This window comes from Mobula hypostoma, chromosome 30, assembly GCF_963921235.1.
Source record: "Mobula hypostoma chromosome 30, sMobHyp1.1, whole genome shotgun sequence".
Classification (NCBI taxonomy): domain Eukaryota; kingdom Metazoa; phylum Chordata; class Chondrichthyes; order Myliobatiformes; family Myliobatidae; genus Mobula; species Mobula hypostoma.
Window position 1 is genome coordinate 2869060 of NC_086126.1, and position 25148 is coordinate 2894207.

The 25148-nt window shown below is 56.3% G+C and overlaps 1 protein-coding gene across 1 annotated transcript in view; it reads left to right on the top strand.

The window, feature by feature from the left end:
- The first annotated feature begins 8051 nt into the window (after positions 1-8051).
- LOC134339685 (mammalian ependymin-related protein 1-like) overlaps positions 8052-25148 on the top strand; it is a 91950-nt gene continuing 74853 nt past the window's right edge. The window contains exons 1-6 of the mRNA XM_063036386.1: positions 8052-8196; positions 10409-10564; positions 11212-11246; positions 14453-14587; positions 16716-16896; positions 17180-17264. Of these exons, the coding sequence (XP_062892456.1) occupies positions 8193-8196; positions 10409-10564; positions 11212-11246; positions 14453-14587; positions 16716-16896; positions 17180-17264 (596 nt within the window). The 5' untranslated portion in view covers positions 8052-8192. The remainder of the gene's footprint in view (positions 8197-10408; positions 10565-11211; positions 11247-14452; positions 14588-16715; positions 16897-17179; positions 17265-25148) is intronic.

A 25148-nucleotide genomic window follows, 5' to 3' on the forward strand; every position in this document is an offset into this window, starting at 1 on the left:
GGTGCCCCACAAGGCTGTGTACTCAGCCCCCTACTGTACTCACTGTACACCCATGATTGTGCAGCCAAGTTTCCATCCAACTCAATATGTAAGTTTGCTGATGACACAACAATTGTAGGCTGTATCTCGGGTTATGATGAGTTTGAGTACAGAGAGGAAATTAAGAACCTGGTGGCATGGTGCGAAGACAATAACCTACCCCTCAATGTCAGCAAGACGAAGGAATTGGTTGTTGACTTCAGAAGGAGTAGCGGACCGCACGACCCAATTTACATCGGTGGTGCGCAAGTGGAACAGGTCAAAAGCTTTAAGTTCCTCGGGGTCAATATCACAAATGACCTGACTTAGTCCAACCAAGCAGAGTCCACTGCCAAGAAGGCCCACCAGCGCCTTTACTTCCTGAGAAAACTAAAGAAATTTGGCCTGTCCCCTAAAACCCTCACTAATTTTTATAGATACACCGTAGAAAGCATTCTTCTAGGGTGCATCTCAACCTGGTATGGAAGTTGTCCTGTCCAAGACCGGAAGAAGCTGCAGAAGATCATGAACACGGCACAGCACATCACACAAACCAATCTTCCATCCTTGGACTCACTTTACACCGCACGCTGTCGGAGCAGTGCTGCCAGGATAATCAAGGACACGAACCACCCAGCCAACACACTTTTCATCCCCTCTTCCCTCAGGGAGAAGGCTCAGGAGCTTGAAGACTCGTAAGGCCAGATTTGGGAACAGCTTCTTTCCAACTGTGATAAGACTGCTGAACGGATCCTGACCCGGATCTGGGCCGTACCCTCCAAATATCCGGACCTGCCTCTCAGTTTTTTTGCACTACCTTACTTCCCATTTTTCTATTTTCTATTTATGATTTATAATTTAAGTTTTTAATATTTACTAATTTAACTATTTTTAATATTTATAATATTTAATATTTGTAATCCAGGGAGTGTGAAGCACAGATTCAGATATCGCTGTGATGATTGTACATTCTAGTACTAATTGTCTGGTGACAATAAAGTATAAAGTATAAGTATATTTAGTGAAGAAGCCTCAACTGCTTCCCTGAGCAGAGAATTCCACAGATTCACCACTCTCCGGGAAAAACAGTTTCTCCTCATCTCCGTCCTAAATCTGAATCTTGAGGCAATGTCCCCTAGTTCTAGTCTCACCTACCAATGGAAACAACTTTCCTGCTTCTGTCTTATCTATCCCTTTCAAAATTTTGTATCTTTCTATAAGATCCCCTCTCATTGTTCCGAATTCCAGAAAGTATAGTCCCAGGCGACTCAATCGCTCCCCATAGGTTAACCCTTTCATCCATGGAATCAACCTGGTGAACCTCCTCTGCACTGCCTCCAAAGCCAGTATATCCTTCCTCAAGTAAGGAGACCAGAACTGCACACAGTACTCCAGGTGCAGCCTCATCAGTACCCTGTATAGTTGCAGTATGACCCCACTCCCCGCCGCTGCTCTTGAATTCAATCCCTCTCGCAATGAAGGCCAACATTCTGTTTGCCTTCTTAATAACCTGTTGTATCTGCGAGCCAACATTTTTGCAATTCACGAACAAGCACTCCCAAGTCCCTCTGCACAACAGCATGCTGCAATCTTTCACCATTTAAATGATAATCTGCTCTTCTATTATTCCTTCCAAAGTGGATGATCTCGCATTTACCATCGTTGTAAACGTTGGTAAAGAAAGCCCGTGAGCTCTACTTTAGGTGTAAAATTGGCGACCAGGACAAAGCTTCATCGCACAACGTGCGCTGTTCATCTGTGAGCCTGGCTCAGGGGCACTCAAAAGTCAATGCCATCCCTCACTGTCCCGGTGACATGGTGGGAGCAGAAGGATCACGAGACAGACTCCATCTTCTGTCTGACCAGACGTTTGGTTTCTCTGCTAAAAACAGGAAATCCGTTCTGCACCCCAATCTCCTTTCAGTCCTGAGACGTGCGCCACATGACGGCGGTCTTCCAGTACCGATGGCCACCTGAGACGGAGTCTGGAGCAGGGAGACATGAAGCATGAGCCAAGAATGGAAAACGACACCGATACCGACACAGATTTTGGATCCTTTATGATGAGTGAGCCTCATCTGATAACTCATTCTGCGATTAGCAACCTCATTCGTCAAAGGCAAAAGCAGAATTACTGGGTTGAAGACTACAAGGATGGAATCTGAAAACATTTTCGAAAGCAATGAACAAAGAAGGTGAAGATATTTGCGCCAGACATTTCCCAGGCATGGTAGCCTAGTGGTTAGCGCAATGCTTTGCAGTAGCAGTGGGTTCAATTCCCACCGCTGCCTGTAAGGAGTGTGTATGTTCTCCCCGTGACCGCGTGGGTTTCCTTCCACAGTCCGAAGACAAACTGTCCGGTAGACTAATCGGTCATTGTAAATTGTGATGAAATTGGGAGGCTGTTGGCTCAATAAATCAGTAATAACCAATGCCAAGATTAAGGAAGGCAATTTTATTGGTGCACAAATCAAACAGGTCAATTCGAAAAACTTCTAGTGGGACAGGAGAAAATCACATGGAAGGCATTCAAGGATGTGGTTGAAATTTTTCTCGGCAGCTACAGAGCACCAAACTACGTGCAGCTGGTTGACAAGATGCTTCAAGCGTACAAAACCATGAAGTGCAACATGTCACCAAAGAATCATTTTCTGCATTCCCATTTAGACTTCTTCCCTGCAAATCTTCTTTCTGTCAGGGACGAGGATAGTGAAAGTTTTCATCAGGACATTGCGATCATGGAGAAACGGTATCAGAGCAACTGGATTCCATCAACGCTGGCTGATTATTGCTGGACACATCAACAAGAAGCCTCATACGCCGAGTGAAAATCATCAGCAAAACATTTTTAGCTTTGTTGGATTATTGCAAAGCATCAGCACCGTTATGCAACTAAACGCATTATAGTCAATAAAAGTTAATGTCTTGTTTCTCCAAATTCCTACGTGATACAAGTAGTCTGAAACTATATTTGCACTTAGCTTCAAGCGGTCTATCATTACCAAATAACAATTTTGAGGAAGCAACACTTTTTGAAAAGCGTTGCTGTCCAGTGTAACTACCGAATAGATCTGTTAGACGCGCTCTCCAAGATGGCGGTGGGGAGCTTCTCGCTGCCCTGGGAAAGCAAGCGACATAATCAAATATGTCACCCTCCGCGGACATTCTCTCTTCTCCCAAAGAGTAGTGAATCTGTGGAATTTATTGTGTGTGTTTGCCTTCCAAAGAGGATCACAATCTTGTTGGGTTTGGAGGCTCGCGTCCCTCAGTGACCCGGAGAGCGACATTGGCTGGAGACAGGGCTTTACGCTTTGGCTCTTGGTAGGGTCACCCATGCCAAACAGGGTCAAAGGGTGGTCCACCGGTCCTCCAGGTTCGGGGCTAAGCAGTCACGGAAACAGCAATGAAGAATCCTTCTCCACCCGAGTGCGTCGGTATTCCCGAGCCTCCACCCGGGGCTTGCGTGACTGACAGTGGTGAAAACCAAGAGGGAGCTACTGACACGACGAAGGAAGCCAGAGATGAAGAGCCTTTATCGCGGCCCTAAACGCCAGCGGCGTAACAGGCGAAAGGAAGAAGAATCTTACGGCAAACAAGAGAAAATCTGCAGGTGCTGGAAATCCGAGCAACGGGGACAAAGTGCTGGAGGAACTCGGCAGGCCAGGCAGCGGCTATGGAAAAGAGCAAGGAGCCGAGACCCACTGTGCTCTTTTCCCTTCGGTGTTGCCGGCCCGCTGAGTTCCTCCAGCACTTCTCCGTGTGTTGCAAGAACCTTATGGTGCTAGTAGCCGACACACTCCCGGGGCCCCTATGCATGGATCAGCGGGGTTGCCCCGGCCTCCCTGTAAATCCAAGCACACTCCCCGGGGTCACTGGGGATTTGTTACGGAAACAGCGATGAAGAGTCCTTTTTTATCTGTGCGGGACAGTCCGGCCGACAGTGATGGAGGACTTCCGCTGCTGTTGTAAACGGCAGTGGCGCAAGAGGCAGCAAGTCTGTTTATAGAAACACAGAAAACCTACAGCACAATACACACCCTTCGGCCCACAAAGCTGTGCCAAGCGTGTCCTTACCTGAGAAATTACCTCGGCTTACCCATAGCCCTCTATTTTTCTGAGCTCCATATACCTGTCCAGGAGTCTCTTAAAAGACCCTATCGTACCCACCTCCACCACCGTCGCCGGCAGCCCATTCCACACACTCACCACTCTCTGTGTGAAAAACTTACCCCTGACATCTCCTCTGTACCCACTTCCAAGCACCTTAAAACTGTGCCCTCTTGTGTTAGCCATTTCAGCCCTGGGAAAAAGCCTCTGACTATCCACACAGTCAATGCCTCTAATCTGATACACCTCTATCAGGTCACCTCTCATCCTCTGTCGCTCCAAGGAAAAGAGGCCAAGTTCACTCAACCTATTCTCATAAGACATGCTCCCCAATCCAGGCAACATCCTTGTAAATCTTCTCTGCACCTTTTCTATGGTTTCCACATCCTTCTGTAGTGAGGCGACCAGAACTGAGCACAGTACTCCAAGTGGGGTCTGACCAGGGTCCTATATAGCTGCAACATTACCTCTCAGCTCCTAAACTTAATCCCACAATTGATAAAGGCCAATGCACTGTATGCTCTCTTAACCACAGAGTCAACCTGTGCAGCAGCTTTGAGTGTCCTATGGACTCGGACCCCAAGGTCCCTCTGATCCTCCACACTGCCAAGAGTCTTACCAATAATACTATTTTCCGCCATCATATTTGACCTACCAAAATGAACCACTTCACACTTATCTGGGTTGAACTCCATCTGCCATTTCTCAGCCCAGTTTTGCATCCTATCAATGTCCCGCTGTAACCTCTGACAGCCCTCCATACTATCCACAACACCCCCAACCTTTGTGTCATCAGCAAACCTACTAACTCATCCCTCCACTTCTTCATCCAGGCCATTTAAATAGAAAATTGGTTGGCAGACAGGAAGCAAAGAGTGGGAATAAACGGGACCTTTTCAGAATCGCAGGCGGTGACTAGTGGGGTACCGCAAGGCTCAGTGCTGGGACCCCAGTTGTTTACAATATATATTAATGACTTGGATGAGGGAATTAAATGCAGCATCTCCAAGTTTGCGGATGACACGAAGCTGGGCGGCAGTGTTAGCTGTGAGGAGGATGCTAAGAGGATGCAGGGTGACTTGGATAGGTTAGGTGAGTAGGCAAATTCATGGCAGATACAATTTAATGTGGATAAATGTGAGGTTATCCACTTTGGTGGCAAAAACAGGAAAACAGATTATTATCTGAATGGTGGCCGATTAGGAAAAGGGGAGGTGCAACGAGACCTGGGTGTCATTATACACCAGTCATTGAAAGTGGGCATGCAGGTACAGCAGGCAGTGAAAAAGGCGAATGGTATGCTGGCATTTATAGTGAGAGGATTCGAGTACAGGAGCAGGGAGGTACTACTGCAGTTGTACAAGGCCTTGGTGAGACCACACCTGGAGTATTGTGTGCAGTTTTGGTCCCCTAATCTGAGGAAAAACATCCTTGCCATAGAGGGAGTACAAAGAAGGTTCACCAAATTGATTCCTGGGATGGCAGGACTTTCATATGATGAAAGACTGGATGAACTGGGCTTATACTCATTAGAATTTAGAAGATTGAGGGGGGATCTGATTGAAATGTATAAAATCCTAAAGGGATTGGACAGGCTAGATGCAGGAAGATTGTTCCCGATGTTGGGGAAGTCCAGAACAAGGGGTCACAGTTTGAGGATAAAGGGGAAGCCTTTTAGGACCGAGATTAGGAAAAACTTCTTCACGTTGAGGCCAGTTCATTGGCTATATTTAAGAGGGAGTTAGATATAGCCCTTGTGGCTAAAGGGATCAGGGGGTATGGAGGGAAGGCTGGTACAGGGTTCTGAGTTGGATGATCAGCCATGATCATACTGAATGGCGGTGCAGGCTCAAAGGGCCGAATGGCCTACTCCTGCACCTATTTTCTATGTTTATAAAAATCACAAAGCGTAGGCATCCCAGAACAGATCCCTGAGGCACACCACTGGTAACTGACCTCCATGCAGAATATGACCCATCTACAACCACTCTTTGCCCTCTGTGGGCAAGTCAGTTCTGGATCCACAAAGTAATTTCTCCTTGGATCCCATGCCTCCTTACTTTCTCAATAAGCCTTATCAAATGCCTTTCTAAAATCCATATACACTACATCTACTGCTCTATCATCATTAACATGTTTAGTCACATCCTCAAAAAATTCAATCAGGCTCGTTAGGAACAACCTGCCTTTAACAAAGCCATACTGACTATTCCTGATCATATTATGCCTCTCTAAATGTTCATAAGTCCTGCCTCTTAGGATCGTCTCCATCAACTTACCAACTACTGAAGTAGGACTCACTGGTCTATAATTTCTTGGGTTATCTCTACTCCCTTTCTTGAATACGGGAACAACATCCGCAGCCCTCCAATCCTCCGGAACCTTTCCCGTCCCCAATGATGATACAAAGATCATTTCCAAAGGCTCAGTAATCTCTTCCCTCACCTCCCACAGTAGCCTGGGGTACAGCTCATCCGGTCCCAGTGACTTATCCGACTCGATGCTTTCCAAAAGCTCCAGCACATCCTCTTTCTTAATATCAATATGGTCAAGCTTTTCAGTCTGCTGCAAGTCATCACTACAATCGCCAAGATCCTTTTCCGTAGTGAATACTGAAGCAAAGAATTCATTAAGTACCTCTGCTATCTCCTCCGGTTCCATACACACTTTTCCACTGTCACACTTGATTGGTCCTATTCTCTCACGTCTTATCCTCTTGCTCTTCACATACTTGTGGAATGCCTTGGGGTTTTCCTTAATCCTGTCCGCCAAGGCCTTCTCATGGCCCCTTCTGGCTCTCCTAATTTCTTTCTTAAGCTCCTTCCTGCTAGCCTTATAATCTTCTAGCTCTCTATCATTACCTAGCTTTTTGAACTTTTCGTAAGCTCTTCTTTTCTTCCTGACTAGATTTACAACAGCCTTTGTACACCACGGTTCCTGTACCCTACCATCCTTTCCCTGTCTCATTGGAACGTACCTCTGCAGAACTCTATGCAAATATCCCCTGAACATTTGCCGCATTTCTGCCGTACGTTTCCCTGAGAACATCTGTTCCCAATTTATGCTTCGAAGTTCCTGCCTGATAGCCTCATATTTCCCCTTACTCCAATTAAACGTTTCCCTAACTTGTCTGTTCCTATCCCTCTCCAATGCTATGGTAAAGGAGATGGAGTTATGATCACAAAATAATCTGCAGATGCTGGGGTCAAAGCAACACTCACAACATGCTGGAGGAACTCAGCAGGTCGGGCAGCATCTGTGGAAACAATGAGTCGACGTTTCGGGCCGGAACCCTTCGTCAGGACTGCAGGGGAAGAGCAGAGGCCCTATAAAGAAGGTGGGGGGGAGTGTTCATGTTTACAAGGAATATCCAGCAGCTAGCTCTTTATATGTGATTGCTCGGAGAGTGTCGGTATTTACAGATGTTCCTGGGGAGTGTTTCTGTATTTACAGGGGGTCCCGGCCAGTAGCCTGGGGTACATTTCGTCCGGTCCCAGTGACATATCCAAATAGATGATTTCCAGAAGCTCCAGCCGGTATCTACAAGTCCGTCGGTATATTTAAGGCGGAAGTTGATCATTTTCTGATCGGTCAGGGCATCAAAGGATTTGGCGAGAAGGCAGGTGTATGGGGTCGAGTGGGATCTGGGGTCAGCCATGGTGGAATGGCAGAGCAGACTCGATGGGTTGAATGGCTTAATTCTGCTCCTATGTCTTATGGTCTTATACCAGTTGATTCCAGGTAACGAGTGGGATCTTTCTGTACAGAAAGGCTCTCTCTCTCTCCCAGTAATTGTTGCTGCTCACTGCTGCCTGTTGGTTTCGTAACCAGCCTCTTCCTCTCCCTGACCCCTGGGTAAGCGGAACTTTCCAGAGAGTTTTTGGCACGATGCCTTCTCCGGTCAGAAACAGGTTCGGCCCCCATGTTGTCAGCAGGCAGGTGCCCTCATTGGCTGCTTGGGCCGACCGTCCTGCTCAGCACGGATCAGCTGATGTTTATCTCTGTGTGGGTGAGGACAAAGGCAGCACCACACATACCCCCCAGTCTCAGCAAACAGTCACCAGCCGATGGGTGAGTGAGAGCTGGAAACTGTCACCAGACTCCCGGCTCAGATTACAGCGACGGGGAGGGAGAGGGTGACAGAGACGGGGAGGGAGAGGGTGACAGAGACGGGGAGGGAGAGGGTGACAGAGACGGGGAGGGAGAGCTGGAAACTGTCACCAGACTCCCGGCTCAGATTACAGCGACGGGGAGGGAGAGGGTGACAGAGACGGGGAGGGAGAGGGTGACAGAGACGGGGGGTGGTAGGGGAGGGAGGGAGTGACAGCGACGGGGAGGGAGAGGGTGACAGAGACGGGGAGGGGTGTAGGGCCGGAGGGGGTTACAGAGACGGGGAGGGGTGTAGGGGAGGGAGAGGGTGACAGAGATGGGGAGGGGTGTAGGGGAGGGAGAGGGTCACGGAGACGGGGAGGGGTGTAGGGGAGGGAGGGGGTGACGGAGACGGGGAGGGGTGTGGGGGAGGGAGGGGTGTAGGGGAGGGAGGGGGTGATGGAGACAGGGAGGGGTGTCGGGGAGGGAGGGGGTGACGGAGACAGGGGGGGTGTAGGGGAGGGAGGGGGTGAGGGAGACAGGGAGGGGCGTAGGGGAGGGAGAGGGTGACGGAGACGAGGAGGGGTGTGGGGGAGAGAGGGGGTGACGGAGACAGGGAGGGGTGTAGGGGAGAGAGGGGGTGACAGAGACGGGAGGGGTGTAGGGGAGGGAGGGGGTGATTCAGACGGGGAGGGTTGTAGGGGAGGGAGGGGTAACGGAGACGGGGAGGGGAGTAGGGGAGGGAGGGGTGACGGAGACAGGGAGGGGCGTAGGGGAGGGAGGGGGTGACGGAGACGGGGAGGGGTGTAGGGGCCGGAGGGGGTTACAGAGACAGCGAGGGGTGTAAGGGCCGGAGGGGGTTACAGAGACGGGGAGGGGTGTAGGGGAGGGAGAGGGTGACGGAGACGGGGAGGGGTGTAGGGGAGGGAGGAGGTGACGGAGACGGGGAGGGGTATGGGGGAGGGAGGGGTGACAGAGACGGGGAGGGGTGTAGGGGAGGGAGGGGGTGATGGAGACGGGGAGGGGTGTGGGGGAGAGAGGGGGTGACGGAGTCAGGGAGGGGTGTAGGGGAGGGAGGGGGTGAGGGAGACAGGGAGGGGCGTAGGGGAGGGAGAGGGTGACGGAGACGGGGAGGGGTGTAGGGGAGGGAGGGGGTGCGGTGACGGGGAGGGGTGTAGGGGAGGGGGAGGGTGACAGAGACGGGGAGGGGTGTAGGGGAGGGAGAGGGTGACGGAGACGGGGAGGGGTGTGGGGGAGAGAGGGGGTGACGGAGACGGGGAGGGGTGTAGGGGAGGGAGGGGGTGCGGAGACGGGGAGGGGGAGGGTGACGGAGACGGGGAGGGGTGTAGGGGAGGGAGGGGGTGACGGAGACGGGAGGGGTGTAGGGGAGGGAGGGGGTGATTCAGACGGGGAGGGTTGTAGGGGAGGGAGGGGTGTAGGGGAGGGAGGGGTGACGGAGATGGGGAGGGGTGTAGGGGAGGGAGGGGGTGACAGAGACGGGAGGGGTGTAGGGGAGGGAGGGGGTGACGGAGACGGGGAGGGTTGTAGGGGAGGGAGGGGGTGACGGAGACGGGGAGGGGTGTAGGGGAGGGAGGGGGTGATGGAGACGGGAGGGGTGTAGGGGAGGGAGGGGGTGACGGAGACGGGGACGGTTGTAGGGCAGGGAGGGGTGATGGAGATGGGGAGGGATGTAGGGGAGGGAGGGGGTGACGGAGACGGGAGGGGTGTAGGGGAGGGAGGGGTGACGGAGACGGGGAGGGGTGTAGGGGAGGGTGGGGTGACGGAGACAGGGAGGGGTGTAGGGGAGGGAGGGGGTGATGGAGATGGGAGGGGTGTAGGGGAAGGAGGGGTGATTCAGACGGGGAGGGGTGTAGGGGAGGGAGAAGGTGACGGAGATGGGGAGGGGTGTAGGGGAGGGAGAGGGTTACAGAGACGGGGAGGGGTGTAGGGGAGGGAGGAGGTTACAGAGACGGGGAGGGGTGTAGGGGAGGGGGTGGTTACAGAGTCTGGGAGGGGTTGGATGGAGAGGGAGGGTGTAACAGAGTCTGGGAGGGGTTAGACGGAGAGGGAGGGGGTAACAGAGTCTGGGAGGGGTAGGGGGTGTTTACTGATACACTGAGGGGTTGGAGAATCGGACACACAGGTCTGGACCTCCCTGCATCCATTGAATATTGTGACACACCCCCCCCCCCAGTGAACATCCCACGGCTGAGGAAACCGACCGGACGCTCTCCACCCCGTCCCCAGGTGAAGCTTGGAGTCCCGTGTCTCAGCATGAAGCTGCTGGCCGCTCTGCCCGTCTTCTGCCTACTGGCCCTGGCCTCTGCGCAGGACAGCCCCCAACGCTGCAGTGAGTGAAATTCCAGACCATAGCGAAGGCAGTTCTGGGCTCCGAGCGGTCGAGGAGGGAGGGGGTAACAACGGTCTGGAAAGAGGGTGGGGGAAATCCCGCGTGATGTTCCTGGGATTGGGGGTGTGAGTTACAGGGATACACTGAACGGACTGGCACCACTTTCCCGGGGTGATTGTGGCTGAGGGGTGACCTTATAAAATCACTGCAGGGGCGTGAGTGTCGATGAGGAGGTCAGTCACAGTCTTTTCCCCAGGGTCTGAAACCAGAGGGCACAGGTTAGAGGTGAGGTCGGGGGGGGGGATAAAGATTCAAAGGGAACTGAGGGGTAACGTTTCGAACGTGGGGTCTAACTGGGACATGTTCACCCGGGCACCTTGGTCAGTATGGTAGTGTCGGCCGAGTGGCCTGCACGTGCTCCGGGACCCCACGGTGTCAGGATTTGCACCCCCCTGCCCCCCCCCACGTTGAGCTGCTCGCGGGTAAACGCACAGTTCCCCGAGAATCCGTCTGGAAACCGTGGACGGTCGTCCACTGTCCCAGAGTCACGGCTTGGGCACGGTCAGCTCGTTGGCAAGCGGCTTTGCCTCGACCCAAGTGGGCGACAACTGATTTCTCTCCCGTTTTCCCTCCCCCGAATCCCACAGCTTCTCCGGACCAAATGGATGGAATCGTGAGTGTTGTGAGTATAACTTTAACAGGGCTTTCAAGGTCGGGTTGGAGTGGAGGGGGCGGGAGTACAAGCTGGCAAGTGATAGGTGAGACCTCGCACCTCTTCTCTTGTCCTCACCTGCCCTTCACCTCCCTCCAGTTGCCCTCCTCCTTCCCATGGTTCACTCTCCTCTCCAATCAGATTCCTCCTCCTTCAGCCCCTTTCACCTCTCCCACCAATCAACTCCCAGCTTCTTGCTCCCTCTCTCCCAGGCACCCACCTTCTCCCTCGCCCGGTCTCACCTTTCGCCTGCCAGCTTGCCCTCCCTTCCCTCCCGCCGCTTGCTCTTCCGACTCCTCCCGCCGCTTCCTTTCCGGTCCTGGCGAAAGGGCCTCGGCCCGAAACGTCGGCTGTTTACTCCCCTCCGTAGGCACTGCCCGACCTGCCGGGTTCCTCCAGCGTTCCGCGTGCGTTGCTCTGGATTTCCAGCACCTGCGGAATCTCTTGAGGTTGTGAAGTTCAGTCTGTCTGCCGACGGCCTCCAGAAATCTGCCTACCTGTCTATCGATCTATCTGTTTAGGCCCCTTTCAGCCCAACCAGTTTGCAATGTTAAATTAACCTACTAACGGTACGTCTTTGGACTGTGGGAGGGTACCAGAGCACCCGGGGGAAACCCCATTACAGATGGCACCGGAATTGAACTCTGAACTCCGCAGAGCCCCGGGCTGTAATAGCATCACGCAGACAGCCGTGGGATATCGGAGGGCCCCCATCTGATTTGTTTTCACTTCTCAGGAGAACCGTCACGTGGAGCTGACGGTTTCATTCAGAAGTGCCCGCAGGCTCACTTATCATCAAAGTACTCATTCAGTGTACAACGAGATTCGTCTTCTCCAGATAGCCACGAAGGAAAGGGAAAAGGAATGTGGAGGCCGTTGAAAGTAAAACACTGACTTCAAGGAGAGTGGCCCCTCAGATGCAGCAGCCTTCTGAGAAAAGAGCCACTCGAGTGGGACTCTGGCCAATGACACTCATCCTGAACCATTCAACACTTCAGACAGAGCTTTCCGGAAATTCACTTGGTCCAGAAACAGGGATCGCGGGGCGTCCTGAGGAAGGTGGAGTGTCCCACATAATCCCCTGTGGGGAGGAGTGCCCATGGTCACCCTGAATCCGAGCACACAGTGCCCCTCTCTCTGGGATCAGGGATCGGACAGGAGGGTATGAGGGTGGGTGACCGCACCCTCAGGTACACGAGTCACCGAGACCAGCTTTTGAGGCCGAGGGTTCTGGTGATCGAAGAGCCCGGTGTCGAGGCCTAGTGTTCAGGGTACCAGTAATCGGAGAGTCCACCACTTAAGGCCTGGTGCTTAGAGAGTCATTGGAGAGACAGGCGTTCAAGACCTGGAGTGTAGGGTTATCGGAGAGTCTGCCACTTGAGGCCTAGTGTTCATTAGAGGTCTGGTGTCGAGGCCTAGTGTTGAGGATCCTGGTCACCAGAGGGTCCCAACTCGAGGCCTGGATTTCGAGGCCCTGGGTGTCATGGTCCAGATCGGGGTCCCTTTAAATTTACTTTGTTTATGTTACGATCCGGACCGTTGACTCCCTGTTTCCCTTTGGTTCCCTGTTTTCCCGTGTCCCTCGGCTTTGGTGATTGGAGGCAATTTACTCTCGGCTGAACCGGTAGTTTATAGTCTCCGGCTTTCAGCCGTTCGGTGTGAGAGCGTCTGCAAAGTCACCAAGGTACAGCGTGCCGGTAATTCGCCTTTCCTCACCGGAGCACCCCTGTCAAGTTACCTCGCCAAAGCAAGCCTGCAAAGTTTCCACACCGAGGTGGGTCCGTCAGTTAACCCGCCGGAGGGAATCAAGAACCGCTGTCTACTGTTCCCGGGCCGAGTCGAGAGCTCGCCACTACCCGGCGGCATCCAGGTTCTGAGTCAAGTCCTGGCCCTGGCAGCATCCAGGTTCCGAGTCAAGTCCCGTTCCTGGCAGCATCCAGGTTCCAAGTCAAGTCCTGGTCCCGGCAGTCTGTGATTCCTATCCTACCCCCACCGTCTGAATCCCTTCTCTGCCCCTCGCCTCTAGCCCTCATCTGCAGCCCTTGCCTGCACTTCTGTCTAGTTCTATCGCCGGAGCTAGATAGGTACTGTCTCGTGTTCTTTCATTTTGTCTTGTCTTGTCCTCGCCTCCGTGGGGTAAGTCAGGCTGTCTTGCCGTTGCCCCACGGGTGGTCATGAGTCCTGGCCCTATGTCCTGTACCCAAGGAGGGGTCCCGACTCTGTGTTCTGTGTATGTGTCCGTGGTTCCATGTACCTGCTCTCCCGAGACCGAGGCTCTGTGTTCCCATGTTCCTCCTCTCCCTAGCCCGTGTCATGTCCATGCCTGGTTCTGGGATTCGTTTCCAAGTCCTAGCCCAGACCTTTAGTCCCAGCCTAGTCGTAATCCTGAGTCCTCGTCCGGTTTGCTATTCCTGCTCCTGCTTTGCTCTCCTGGTATCAATCAATAAACTCAATTTACTTAACCTCACTGTCTGTGTCTCGCATTTGGGTCCACCCTCTGCTCACAATGCCCCCCCCATTGTGACACTGGGGTCGATGCCGAAGGCCTATCAGAAGTCCAGAACCGGAGACCTGAATCTGGAAGTCTACCCAGTTGAATCCCAATGTCTGCATATCCGTGAGTCCACTGGAGACTGGAGACGGCCTGGGTGTATGTGTGTGGGGTGGGAAGGGTGAACGAGGCTTGCTTTGTTGTCGCGTTGTTGCTCGCTGCGTTTTCTGTTGTTCTGCCGAGCATCGTCGGTGTGGGGTGTGGGCGCCGAAATGTGCGGCGACACTTGCGGGCTGCCCCCGGCGCTTCCTTGCATTGTGCTGGTTGCTAGCGCGAGCGAGGCGTTTCACGTGCACACGCGATCAATTGATCTGAATGTGAACCGGAATCGGAATCTGAATCCCCTCCTCCTGGCAGCTCTCAGTCCTCCCGGGCGGCCAATCTGCGGAATTCATCGCCGCACACGGCTGTGGAGGCCAAATCTTTAGTCTAATTAAAGTGGAGGTTGATAGGTTTGTGATTAGTCAGGACACCAAAGATTACGGGGAGAAGGCAGGAGAATGGGGTTGAGAGGGATAATAAATCAGCCATGATGGAATGGCAGAGCAGACTCGATGGGCTGAATGGCCTAATTCTGCTCCTATGGGTTGTGATCACTGCCTAACTCGCTGTCTCCCTTCCACAGTTTGTCCCACTCCAGCTTGCATCGGACTACGGGACGTTCTCCTACGATGCGGTTAACGAGAGGGTTTACAGTAATATATTTATGAACAACGGGAAACAGACCTGGCAACAGGTGGACATCCTGCTGTTTGAGAAGGTGAGGTGGCCAGTTGCATTTTCACTCGGAAATATCAGCAGTCAAAGAAACCTCAAAGTCTCCTGCCACGATGAGGGGCCACTGTCAGGTTGGAAGAGCAACATATTCCATCTGGGTAGTCTCCATCTTGATGGCACGAACATCGATGTCTTTAACTGCTGGTCTTTTCTTCCCCTCACCCTCCCTCTTCTTCAATTCCCCACTCTGACCCCTATCCACGCCCCCCCCATAATCTTACCTCTTCTCCTCACCCTCCTATCAGCTCCCCCGGTTCCCCTCCTCCTTCCCTTGTAGTGCAAAGTGGTCGGAGTGCTGTCGTACCGAGGCGGTGATTAGGGTTGTGCCGGTCGGTTCAGGATCCGAACGGTCGAAGGGAAGTCGCTGTTCCTGAACCCAGTGGTGTGGGTCTTGGGGCTCCCGTACCCCCTGCCCGATGGGAGCCGTGAGAAGATGGCACGGCCCGGGTGGTGGGGGAGCTTTGATGATGGATGGACACTTCTTGAGGCTGTCCCTCCTGGAGATTTTACCGAGTGCCCATGATGTACTGGGCTGAGTCCACACTGTGCAGCTTCTTACGGTCCAGAAAACCATAAGACACAGGAGCAGAATTAGGCCATCGGCCCATCGAATCTGCTCTGCCATTTCCTCATGGCTGATCCATTTTCCCTCTCAGCCCCAATCTCCTGCCTTCTCCCGTATCCCTTCATTCCCTGACTAATCAAGGATCTATCAACCACTGCCTTAGATATACCCAATGACTTGGCCTGCATAGTCACCTGTGGCAACAAATTTCACAGATTCACCACCCTCTGAAATTCCTCCTCATCTCTATTCTAAGAGGACGTCCCTCTACTCTGAGGCTGTGCCTCTGGTCCCAGACTCCCCCACGATAGGAAACATCCTCTCCACATCCACTCTATCTGTGTCCTCTGGTCCTAGACTCCCCCACTACAGGAAACATCCTCTCCACATCCACTCTATCTGTGTCCTCTGGTCCTAGACTCCCCCACTATAGGAAACATCCTCTCCATATCCATCCTATCTGTGTCCTCTGGTCCTAGACTCCCCCACTATAGGAAACATCCTCTCCATATCCACTCTATCTGTGTCCTCTGGTCCTAGACTCCCCCACTATAGGAAACATCCTCTCCACATCCACTCGGTCTGTGTCCTCTGGTCCTAGACTCCCCACTATAGGAAACATCCTCTCCACATCCACTCTTTCAACATTCGATAGGTTTCAATGAGGTCACCCCTCATTCTTCTGAGTTCCAGTGAGGAGAGGCCTGGTGATACCAAACGCTCCTCATATGATAAACAGTTGGATCCCAGAATCATTTTTGTGAACCTTCTTTGAACCCTCCCCAATGTCAGCATACATTCGTTGGACGGGTTTGGGGGTGGGGGGAGCGCGCATTCGAGTTGCCATAGTAGCCAGTCGGGATACTATCAACAGTACCTCTGTTGAAGTTTGTTGGAGTGCTTGTTATCTAGCCAATCCTCTGGAATGTCCCCAGAAGTTAGAGACACTGGCAAACCTTCCCTGTGCTGGGCCCAGGACAGGCCACCCGAAATGTTGCCGGCCAAGTTTAAAGGTGCTGACCCTCTTCTCTGCCAATACCCCAATGTTTGCCCTCCTTCCCCTTTCTGAAGCTCAAAAATAGGTTCTTTAGTTCTGAGGTTCTCCTTCCTCACACAGCCCTCTCAGATCTCGCTCAGCACGGAAACCCACACCACAGATGTCCGGACTGTTGGTGGGACGCCATGTCTGGATCAGTAGGCCTCTTGCGATCTCTGTGTCTTGGATTGGAGTCGCCTGATCGTGTCCCGGTCTGGGTTAGGGGTCTCAGAGATCCTCAGGTCTTGCGTCGGGAGTTCTAGGTGGGAGACCCTGAGGTTCTCTGTGCCCGTATCTGCGGTCTTGACATCGGTGCATGACGTTTCTCCAGATCGTCCGTGTCCAGGTCTGGGCACGGGGGGGGTGGGGGACGGTGGCAGGGGCTGTGTCTCTCAGTGGCCCCCATCTCTGTGTCTGGGGTCTCTCGGGGATCTACGAGTCCAGTTCAGGGGTCTCTCGGGGTCCGAGTGCATCCCTCTGTAACCTGTCCTGTTTCCCCTCTTTCCACAGTCCGTGATGTACCGCTACTTCCCCCAGAACAAGACCTGCCTGAAGGGCCCGCTTACGGTTCCCTTCCAGAAATTTGGTGTTCCCAAAAACGCCATGCTCCTCGGCCCGGTTTTCGCTGGAACCCCGGAGATCCCCCGCGCTGGGCTGCTGTGTAATAACTGGAATGTATTTGAGCAAGGAAGTAAGTGACATCACTCTACACCCCACTCCCTCCGCGCTCGTCCACAACTGCCCAACCAGGAGAGAGAATCACTTCCCTCAACACGATCTTCTCTCACCCTCCTACTGCCTGTCCGTCTCTCTCGATAAATCTCTCTTTGTCCGTCTGTCTCTTTCTCTGCCTCTCTCTCCCTCTCATCTCTCTGTCTCTCTCCCCCACACATGTCACATCACGTCACCCTCCCCACCCTGTGCCTCGCTGTCAAGTGCAGATCTGATCTGAACCGGTCTCCCAATGTTCACAGATTACTATCTGATGACCTTCACGGATTACGACTGCTTTCCTTTATACTTTATGGCTGCCAACTGGAAAGGCTGGTTCTCTGAATCGTAAGTCATATGACTCCGAACTTTCTGTCCCTGTAATCCCTTATCAACCCTCTCCAGTCCCTACACCCCTCCCTGTGTCTGTAACCCCTCCAGTACCTACACCCCTCCCTGTCTCTGTAACCCCTCCAGTACCTACACCCCTCCCTGTCTCTGTAAACCCTCCAGACCCTACACCCCTCCCTGTCTCTGTAACCCCCTCCGCCCCTACACCCCTCCCTGTCTCTGTAACCCCCTCCAGCCCCTACACCCCTCCCTGTCTCTGTAACCCCCTCCAGTCCCTACACCCCTCCCTGTCCCTGTAACCCCTTCTGACCTCTACACCCCTCCCTGTCTCTGTAACCCCCTCCAGCGTCTACACCCCTCCCTGTCTCTGTAACCCCCTCCGGCCCCTACACCCCTCCCTGTCTCTGTAACCCCCTCCAGCCCCTACACCCCTCCCTGTCTCTGTAACCCCCTCCGGCCCCTACACCCCTCCCTGTCTCTGTAAACCCCTCCAGACCCTACACCCCTCCCCGGCTCTGTAACACCCTCCGGCCACTACACCCCTCCCCATCTCTGTAACCCCCTCCGGCCCCTACACCGCTCCCTGTCTCTGTAACCCCCTCCAGTACCTACACCCCTCCCTGTCTCTGTAACCCCCTCCAGCCGCGACACCCCTCCCTGACTCTGTAACCCGCTCTGGCCCCTACACCCCACCCTGTCTCTGTAACCCCCTCCGGCCCCTACAACCCTCTGTCTCTGTAACCCCCTCCAGCCCCTACACCACTCCCTGTCTCTGGAACCCCCTCCGGCCCCTACACACCTCCCTGTCTCTGTAACCCCCTCCAGCCCCTACACCTCTCCCTGTCTCTGTAACCCCCACCAGTCCCTACACGCCCCCCCCCGTCTCTGTAACCCCACCAGTCCCTCCACCCCTCCCTGTCTCTGTAACCCCCTCCGGCCCCTACACCCCTCCCTGTCTCTGTAACTCCCTCCGGCCCCTACACCCCTCCCTGTCTCTGTAAACCCCTCCGGCCCCTACACACCTCCCTGTCTCTGTAACCCCCTCCAGCCCCTACACCCCTCCGTGTCTCTGTAACTCCCTCCAGCTCCTACACCCCTCCCTGTCTCTGTCACCCCTTCCCTCCCCTACACCCCTCCCCATCTCTGTAACCCCCTCCGATCCCTACAACCCTCCCTGTCTCTGTAACCCCCTCCGGCCCCTACAACCCTCCCCGTCTCTGTAACTCTCTCCAGCCCCTACACCCCTCCCTGTCTCTGTAACCCCCTTTGGCCCCTACACCCCTCCATGTCTTTGTAACCCCCTCCGGTCCCTACACCCCTCCCTGTCTCTGGAAACCCCTCCAGTCCCTACACCCGTCCCTGTCTCTGTAACCCCCTCCAGTCCCTACACCCCGCCCTGTCTCTGTAACCCCCTCCAGCCCCTACACCCCTCCCTGTCTCTGTAACCCCCTCTGCCCCCTACACCCCTCCCGGTCTCTGTAACCCCCTCCGGCCCCTACAGCTCTCCCTGTCTCTGTAACCCCCTCCAGCCCCTACACTACTCCCTGTCTCTGTAATCCCCTCCGACCCCTACACACCTCTCTGTCTCTGTAACCCCCTGCAGCCCCTACACCTCTCCCTGTCTCTGTAACCCCCTCCAGTCCCTACACGCCCCCCCGTCTCTGTAACCCCACCAGTCCCTACACCCCTCCCTGTCTCTGTAACCCCCTCCGGCCCCTACACCCCTCCCTGTCTCTGTAACTCCCTCCGGCCCCTACACCCCTCCCTGTCTCTGTAAACCCCTCCGGCCCCTACACCCCTCCCTGTCTCTGTAACCCCCTTTGGCCCCTACACCCCTCCATGTCTTTGTAACCCCCTCCAGTCCCTACACCCCTCCCTGTCTCTGGAACCCCCTCCGACCCCTACACACCTCCCTGACTCTGTAACCCACTCCAGCCCCTACAACTCTCCCTGTCTCTGTAACCCCCACCAGTCCCTACACGCCCCCCCCGTCTCTGTAACCCCACCAGTCCCTACACCCCTCCCTGTCTCTGTAAACCCCTCCGGCCCCTACACCCCTCCCTGTCTCTGTAACTCCCTCCGGCCCCTACACCCCTCCCTGTCTCTGTAACCCCCTCCAGCCCCTACACCCCTCCGTGTCTCTGTAACTCCCTCCAGCTCCTACACCCCTCCCCGTCTCTGTCACCCCTTCCCTCCCCTACACCCCTCCCTGTCTCTGTAACCCGCTTTGGCCCCTACACCCCTCCATTTCTTTGTAACCCCCTCCGGTCCCTACACCCCTCCCTGACGCTGTAACCCCCTCCGGCCCCTACAACCCTCTGTCTCTGTAACCCCCTCCAGCCCCTACACCTCTCCCTGTCTCTGTAACCCCCTCCAGCCCCTACACCACTCCCTGTCTCTGTAATCCCCTCCGACCCCTACACACCTCCCTGTCTCTGTAACCCCCTCCAGCCCCTACACGCCCCCCCCGTCTCTGTAACCCCACCAGTCCCTACACCCCTCCCTGTCTCTGTAACCCCCTCCGGCCCCTACAACCCTCCCCGTCTCTGTAACTCCCTCCAGCCCCTACACCCCTCCCTGTCTCTGTAACCCCCTCTGGCCCCTACAACCCTCCCTGTCTCTGTAACCCCCTCCGGCCCCTACAACCCTCTGTCTCTGTAACCCCCTCCAGCCCCTACACCCCTCCCTGTCTCTGTAACCCCCTCCAGCCCCTACACCTCTCCCTGTCTCTGTAACCCCCTCCAGTCCCTACACCCCTCCCTGTCTCTGTAACCCCCTCCAGCCCCTACACCCCTCCCTGTCTCTGTAACCCCCTCCAGTCCCTACACCCCTCCCTGTCTCTGTAACCCCCTCCGGCCCCTACACCCCTCCCTGTCTCTGTAACTCCCTCCGGCCCCTACACCCCTCCCTGTCTCTGTAAACCCCTCCGGCCCCTACACCCCTCCCTGTCTCTGTAACCCCCTCCAGCCCCTACACCCCTCCCCGGCTCTGTAACACCCTCCGGCCACTACACCCCTCCCCATCTCTGTAACCCCCTCCGGCCCCTACACCGCTCCCTGTCTCTGTAACCCCCTCCAGTCCCTACACCCCTCCCTGTCTCTGTAACCCCCTCCGCCCCTACACCCCACCCTGTCTCTGTAACCCCCTCCAGCCCCTACACCCCTCCCTCTCTCTGTAACCCCCTCCGGCCCCTACACCCCTCCCTGTCTCTGTAAACCCCTCCAGCCCCTACACCGCTCCCTGTCTCTGTAACACCCTCCAGTCCCTACACCCCTCCCTGTCTCTGTAACCCCCTCCGCCCCTACACCCCTCCCTGTCTCTGTAACCCCCTCCAGCCCCTACACCCCTCCCTGTCTCTGTAACCCCCTCCGGCCCCTACACCCCTCCCTGTCTCTGTAAACCCCTCCAGCCCCTACACCCCTCCCCGGCTCTGTAACACCCTCCGGCCACTACACCCCTCCCCATCTCTGTAACCCCCTCCGGCCCCTACACCGCTCCCTGTCTCTGTAACCCCCTCCAGTCCCTACACCCCTCCCTGTCTCTGTAACCCCCTCCAGCCGCTACACCCCTCCCTGACTCTGTAACCCCCTCTGGCCCCTACACCCCACCCTGTCTCTGTAACCCCCTCCGGCACCTACAACCCTCTGTCTCTGTAACCCCCTCCAGCCCCTACACCACTCCCTGTCTCTGGAACCCCCTCCGACCCCTACACACCTCCCTGTCTCTGTAACCCCCTCCAGCCCCTACACCTCTCCCTGTCTCTGTAACCCCCACCAGTCCCTACACGCCCCCCCCGTCTCTGTAACCCCACCAGTCCCTGCACCCCTCCCTGTCTCTGTAACCCCCTCCGGCCCCTACACCCCTCCCTGTCTCTGTAACTCCCTCCGGCCCCTACACCCCTCCCTGTCTCTGTAAACCCCTGCAGCCCCTACACCCCTCCCTGTCTCTGTAACCCCCTCCAGTCCCTACACGCCCCCCCGTCTCTGTAACCCCACCAGTCCCTACACCCCTCCCTGTCTCTGTAACCCCCTCCGGCCCCTACACACCTCCCTGTCTCTGTAAACCCCTCCGGCCCCTACACCCCTCCCTGTCTCTGTAACCCCCTTTGGCCACTACACCCCTCCATGTCTTTGTAACCCCCTCCAGTCCCTACACCCCTCCCTGTCTCTGTAACCCCCTCCGGCACCTACAACCCTCTGTCTCTGTAACCCCCTCCAGTCCCTACACCCCTCCCTGTCTCTGTAACCCCCTCCGGCCCCTACACCCCTCCCTGTCTCTGTAATCCGCTCCGGCCCCTACACCCCTCCCTGTCTCTGTAAACCCCTCCGGCCCCTACAACCCTCCCTGTCTCTGTAACCCCCTCCAGCCCCTACACCCCTCCGTGTCTCTGTAACTCCCTCCAGCTCCTACACCCCTCCCCGTCTCTGTCACCCCTTCCCTCCCCTACACCCCTCCCTGTCTCTGTAACCCCCTCCGGCCCCTACAACCCTCTGTCTCTGTAACCCCCACCAGCCCCTACAGCTCTCCCTGTCTCTGTAACACCCTCCAGCCCCTACACCTCTCCCTGTCTCTGTAACCCCCTCCAGTCCCTACACGCCCCCCCGTCTCTGTAACCCCACCAGTCCCTACACCCCTCCCTGTCTCTGTAACCCCCTCCGGCCCCTACACCCCTCCGGCCCCTACACCCCTCCGGCCCCTACACCCCTCCCTGTCTCTGTAACCCGCTTTGGCCCCTACACCCCTCCATATCTTTGTAACCCCCTCCGGTCCCTACACCCCTCCCTGACTCTGTAACCCCCTCCGGCCCCTACAACCCTCTGTCTTTGTAACCCCCTCCATCCCCTACACCTCTCCCTGTCTCTGTAACCCCCTCCAGGCCCTACACGCCCCCCCGTCTCTGTAACCCCACCAGTCCCTACACCCCTCCCTGTCTCTGTAACCCCCTCCGGCCCCTACACCCCTCCCTGTCTCTGTAAACCCCTCCGGCCCCTACACCCCTCCCTGTCTCTGTAACCCGCTTTGGCCCCTGCACCCCTCCATATCTTGTAACCCCCTCCGGTCCCTACACCCCTCCCTGACTCTGTAACCCCCTCCGGCCCCTACAACCCTCTGTCTCTGTAACCCCCTCCATCCCCTACACCTCTCCCTGTCTCTGTAACCCCCTCCAGCCCCTACACCACTCCCTGTCTCTGTAATCCCCTCCGACCCCTACACACCTCCCTGTCTCTGTAACCCCCTCCAGCCCCTACACGCCCCCCCCGTCTCTGTAACCCCACCAGTCCCTACACCCCTCCCTGTCTCTGTAACCCCCTCCGGCCCCTACAACCCTCCCCGTCTCTGTAACTCCCTCCAGCCCCTACACCCCTCCCTGTCTCTGTAACCCCCTTTGGCCCCTACACCCCTCCATGTCTTTGTAACCCCCTCCAGTCCCTACACCGCTCCCTGTCTCTGTAACCCCCTCCAGTCCCTACACCCCTCCCTGACTCTGTAACCCCCTCTGGCCCCTACACCCCTCCCTGTCTCTGTAACCCCCTCCGGCCCCTACAACCCTCTGTCTCTGTAACCCCCTCCGGCCCCTACACCTCTCCCTGTCTCTGTAACCCCCTCCAGCCCCTACACCCCTCCCTGTCTCTGTAACCCCCTCCAGCCCCTACACCTCTCCCTGTCTCTGTAACCCCCTCCAGTCCCTACACCCCTCCCTGTCTCTGTAACCCCCTCCAGCCCCTACACCCCTCCCTGTCTCTGTAACCCCCTCCAGTCCCTACACCCCTCCCTGACTCTGTAACCCCCTCCGGCCCCTACACCCCTCCCTGTCTCTGTAACTCCCTCCGGCCCCTACACTCCTCCCAGTCTCTGTAAACCCCTCCGGCCCCTACACCCCACCCGGTCTCTGTAACCCCCTCCAGCCCCTACACCCCTCCATGTCTCTGTAACTCCCTCCAGCTCCTACACGCCTCCCCGTCTCTGTCACCCCTTCCCTCCCCTACACCCCTCCCCATCTCTGTAACCCCCTCCGATCCCTACAACCCTCCCTGTCTCTGTAACCCCCTCCGGCCCCTACAACCCTCCCCGTCTCTGTAACTCCCTCCAGCCCCTACACCCCTCCCTGTCTCTGTAACCCCCTTTGGCCCCTACACCCCTCCATGTCTTTGTAACCCCCTCCGGTTCCTACACCCCTCCCCATCTCTGTAACCTCCTCCAGACCCTACACCCCACCCTGTCTCTGTAACCCCCTCCAGCCCCTACACCCCTCCCTCTCTCTGTAACCCCCTCCGGCCCCTACACCCCTCCCTGTCTCTGTAAACCCCTCCAGCCCCTACACCGCTCCCTGTCTCTGTAACACCCTCCAGTCCCTACACCCCTCCCTGTCTCTGTAACCCCCTCCGCCCCTACACCCCTCCCTGTCTCTGTAACCCCCTCCAGCCCCTACACCCCTCCCTGTCTCTGTAACCCCCTCCGGCCCCTACACCCCTCCCTGTCTCTGTAAACCCCTCCAGCCCCTACACCCCTCCCCGGCTCTGTAACACCCTCCGGCCACTACACCCCTCCCCATCTCTGTAACCCCCTCCGGCCCCTACACCGCTCCCTGTCTCTGTAACCCCCTCCAGTCCCTACACCCCTCCCTGTCTCTGTAACCCCCTCCGCCCCTACACCCCTCCCTGTCTCTGTAACCCCCTCCAGCCCCTACACCCCTCCCTGTCTCTGTAACCCCCTCCGGCCCCTACACCCCTCCCTGTCTCTGTAAACCCCTCCAGCCCCTACACCCCTCCCCGGCTCTGTAACACCCTCCGGCCACTACACCCCTCCACATCTCTGTAACCCCCTCCGGCCCCTACACCGCTCCCTGTCTCTGGAACCCCCTCCAGTCCCTACACCCCTCCCTGTCTCTGTAACCCCCTCCAGCCGCTACACCCCTCCCTGACTCTGTAACCCCCTCTGGCCCCTACACACAACCCTGTCTCTGTAACCCCCTCCGGCACCTACAACCCTCTGTCTCTGTAACCCCCTCCAGCCCCTACACCACTCCCTGTCTCTGGAACCCCCTCCGACCCCTACACACCTCCCTGTCTCTGTAACCCCCTCCAGCCCCTACACCTCTCCCTGTCTCTGTAACCCCCACCAGTCCCTACACGCCCCCCCGTCTCTGTAACCCCACCAGTCCCTGCACCCCTCCCTGTCTCTGTAACCCCCTCCGGCCCCTACACCCCTCCCTGTCTCTGTAACTCCCTCCGGCCCCTACACCCCTCCCTGTCTCTGTAAACCCCTCCGGCCCCGACACCCCTCCCTGTCTCTGTAACCCCCTCCAGCCCCTACACCCCTCCGTGTCTCTGTAACTCCCTCCAGCTCCTACAACCCTCCCTGTCTCTGTCACCCCTTCCCTCCCCTACACCCCTCCCCATCTCTGTAACCCCCTCCGATCCCTACAACCCTCCCTGTCTCTGTAACCCCCTCCGGCCCCTACAACCCTCCCCGTCTCTGTAACTCCCTCCAGCCCCTACACCCCTCCCTGTCTCTGTAACCCCCTTTGGCCCCTACACCCCTCCATGTCTTTGTAACCCCCTCCGGTCCCGACACCCCTCCCTGTCTCTGGAAACCCCTCCAGTCCCTACACCCCTCCCTGTCTCTGTAACCCCCTCCAGTCCCTACACCCCGCCCTGTCTCTGTAACCCCCTCCAGCCCCTACACCCCTCCCTGACTCTGTAACCCCCTCTGCCCCCTACACCCCTCCCTGTCTCTGTAATCCCCTCCGACCCCTACACACCTCTCTGTCTCTGTAACCCCCTGCAGCCCCTACACCTCTCCCTGTCTCTGTAACCCCCTCCAGTCCCTACACGCCCCCCCGTCTGTTTAACCCCACCAGTCCCTACACCCCTCCCTGTC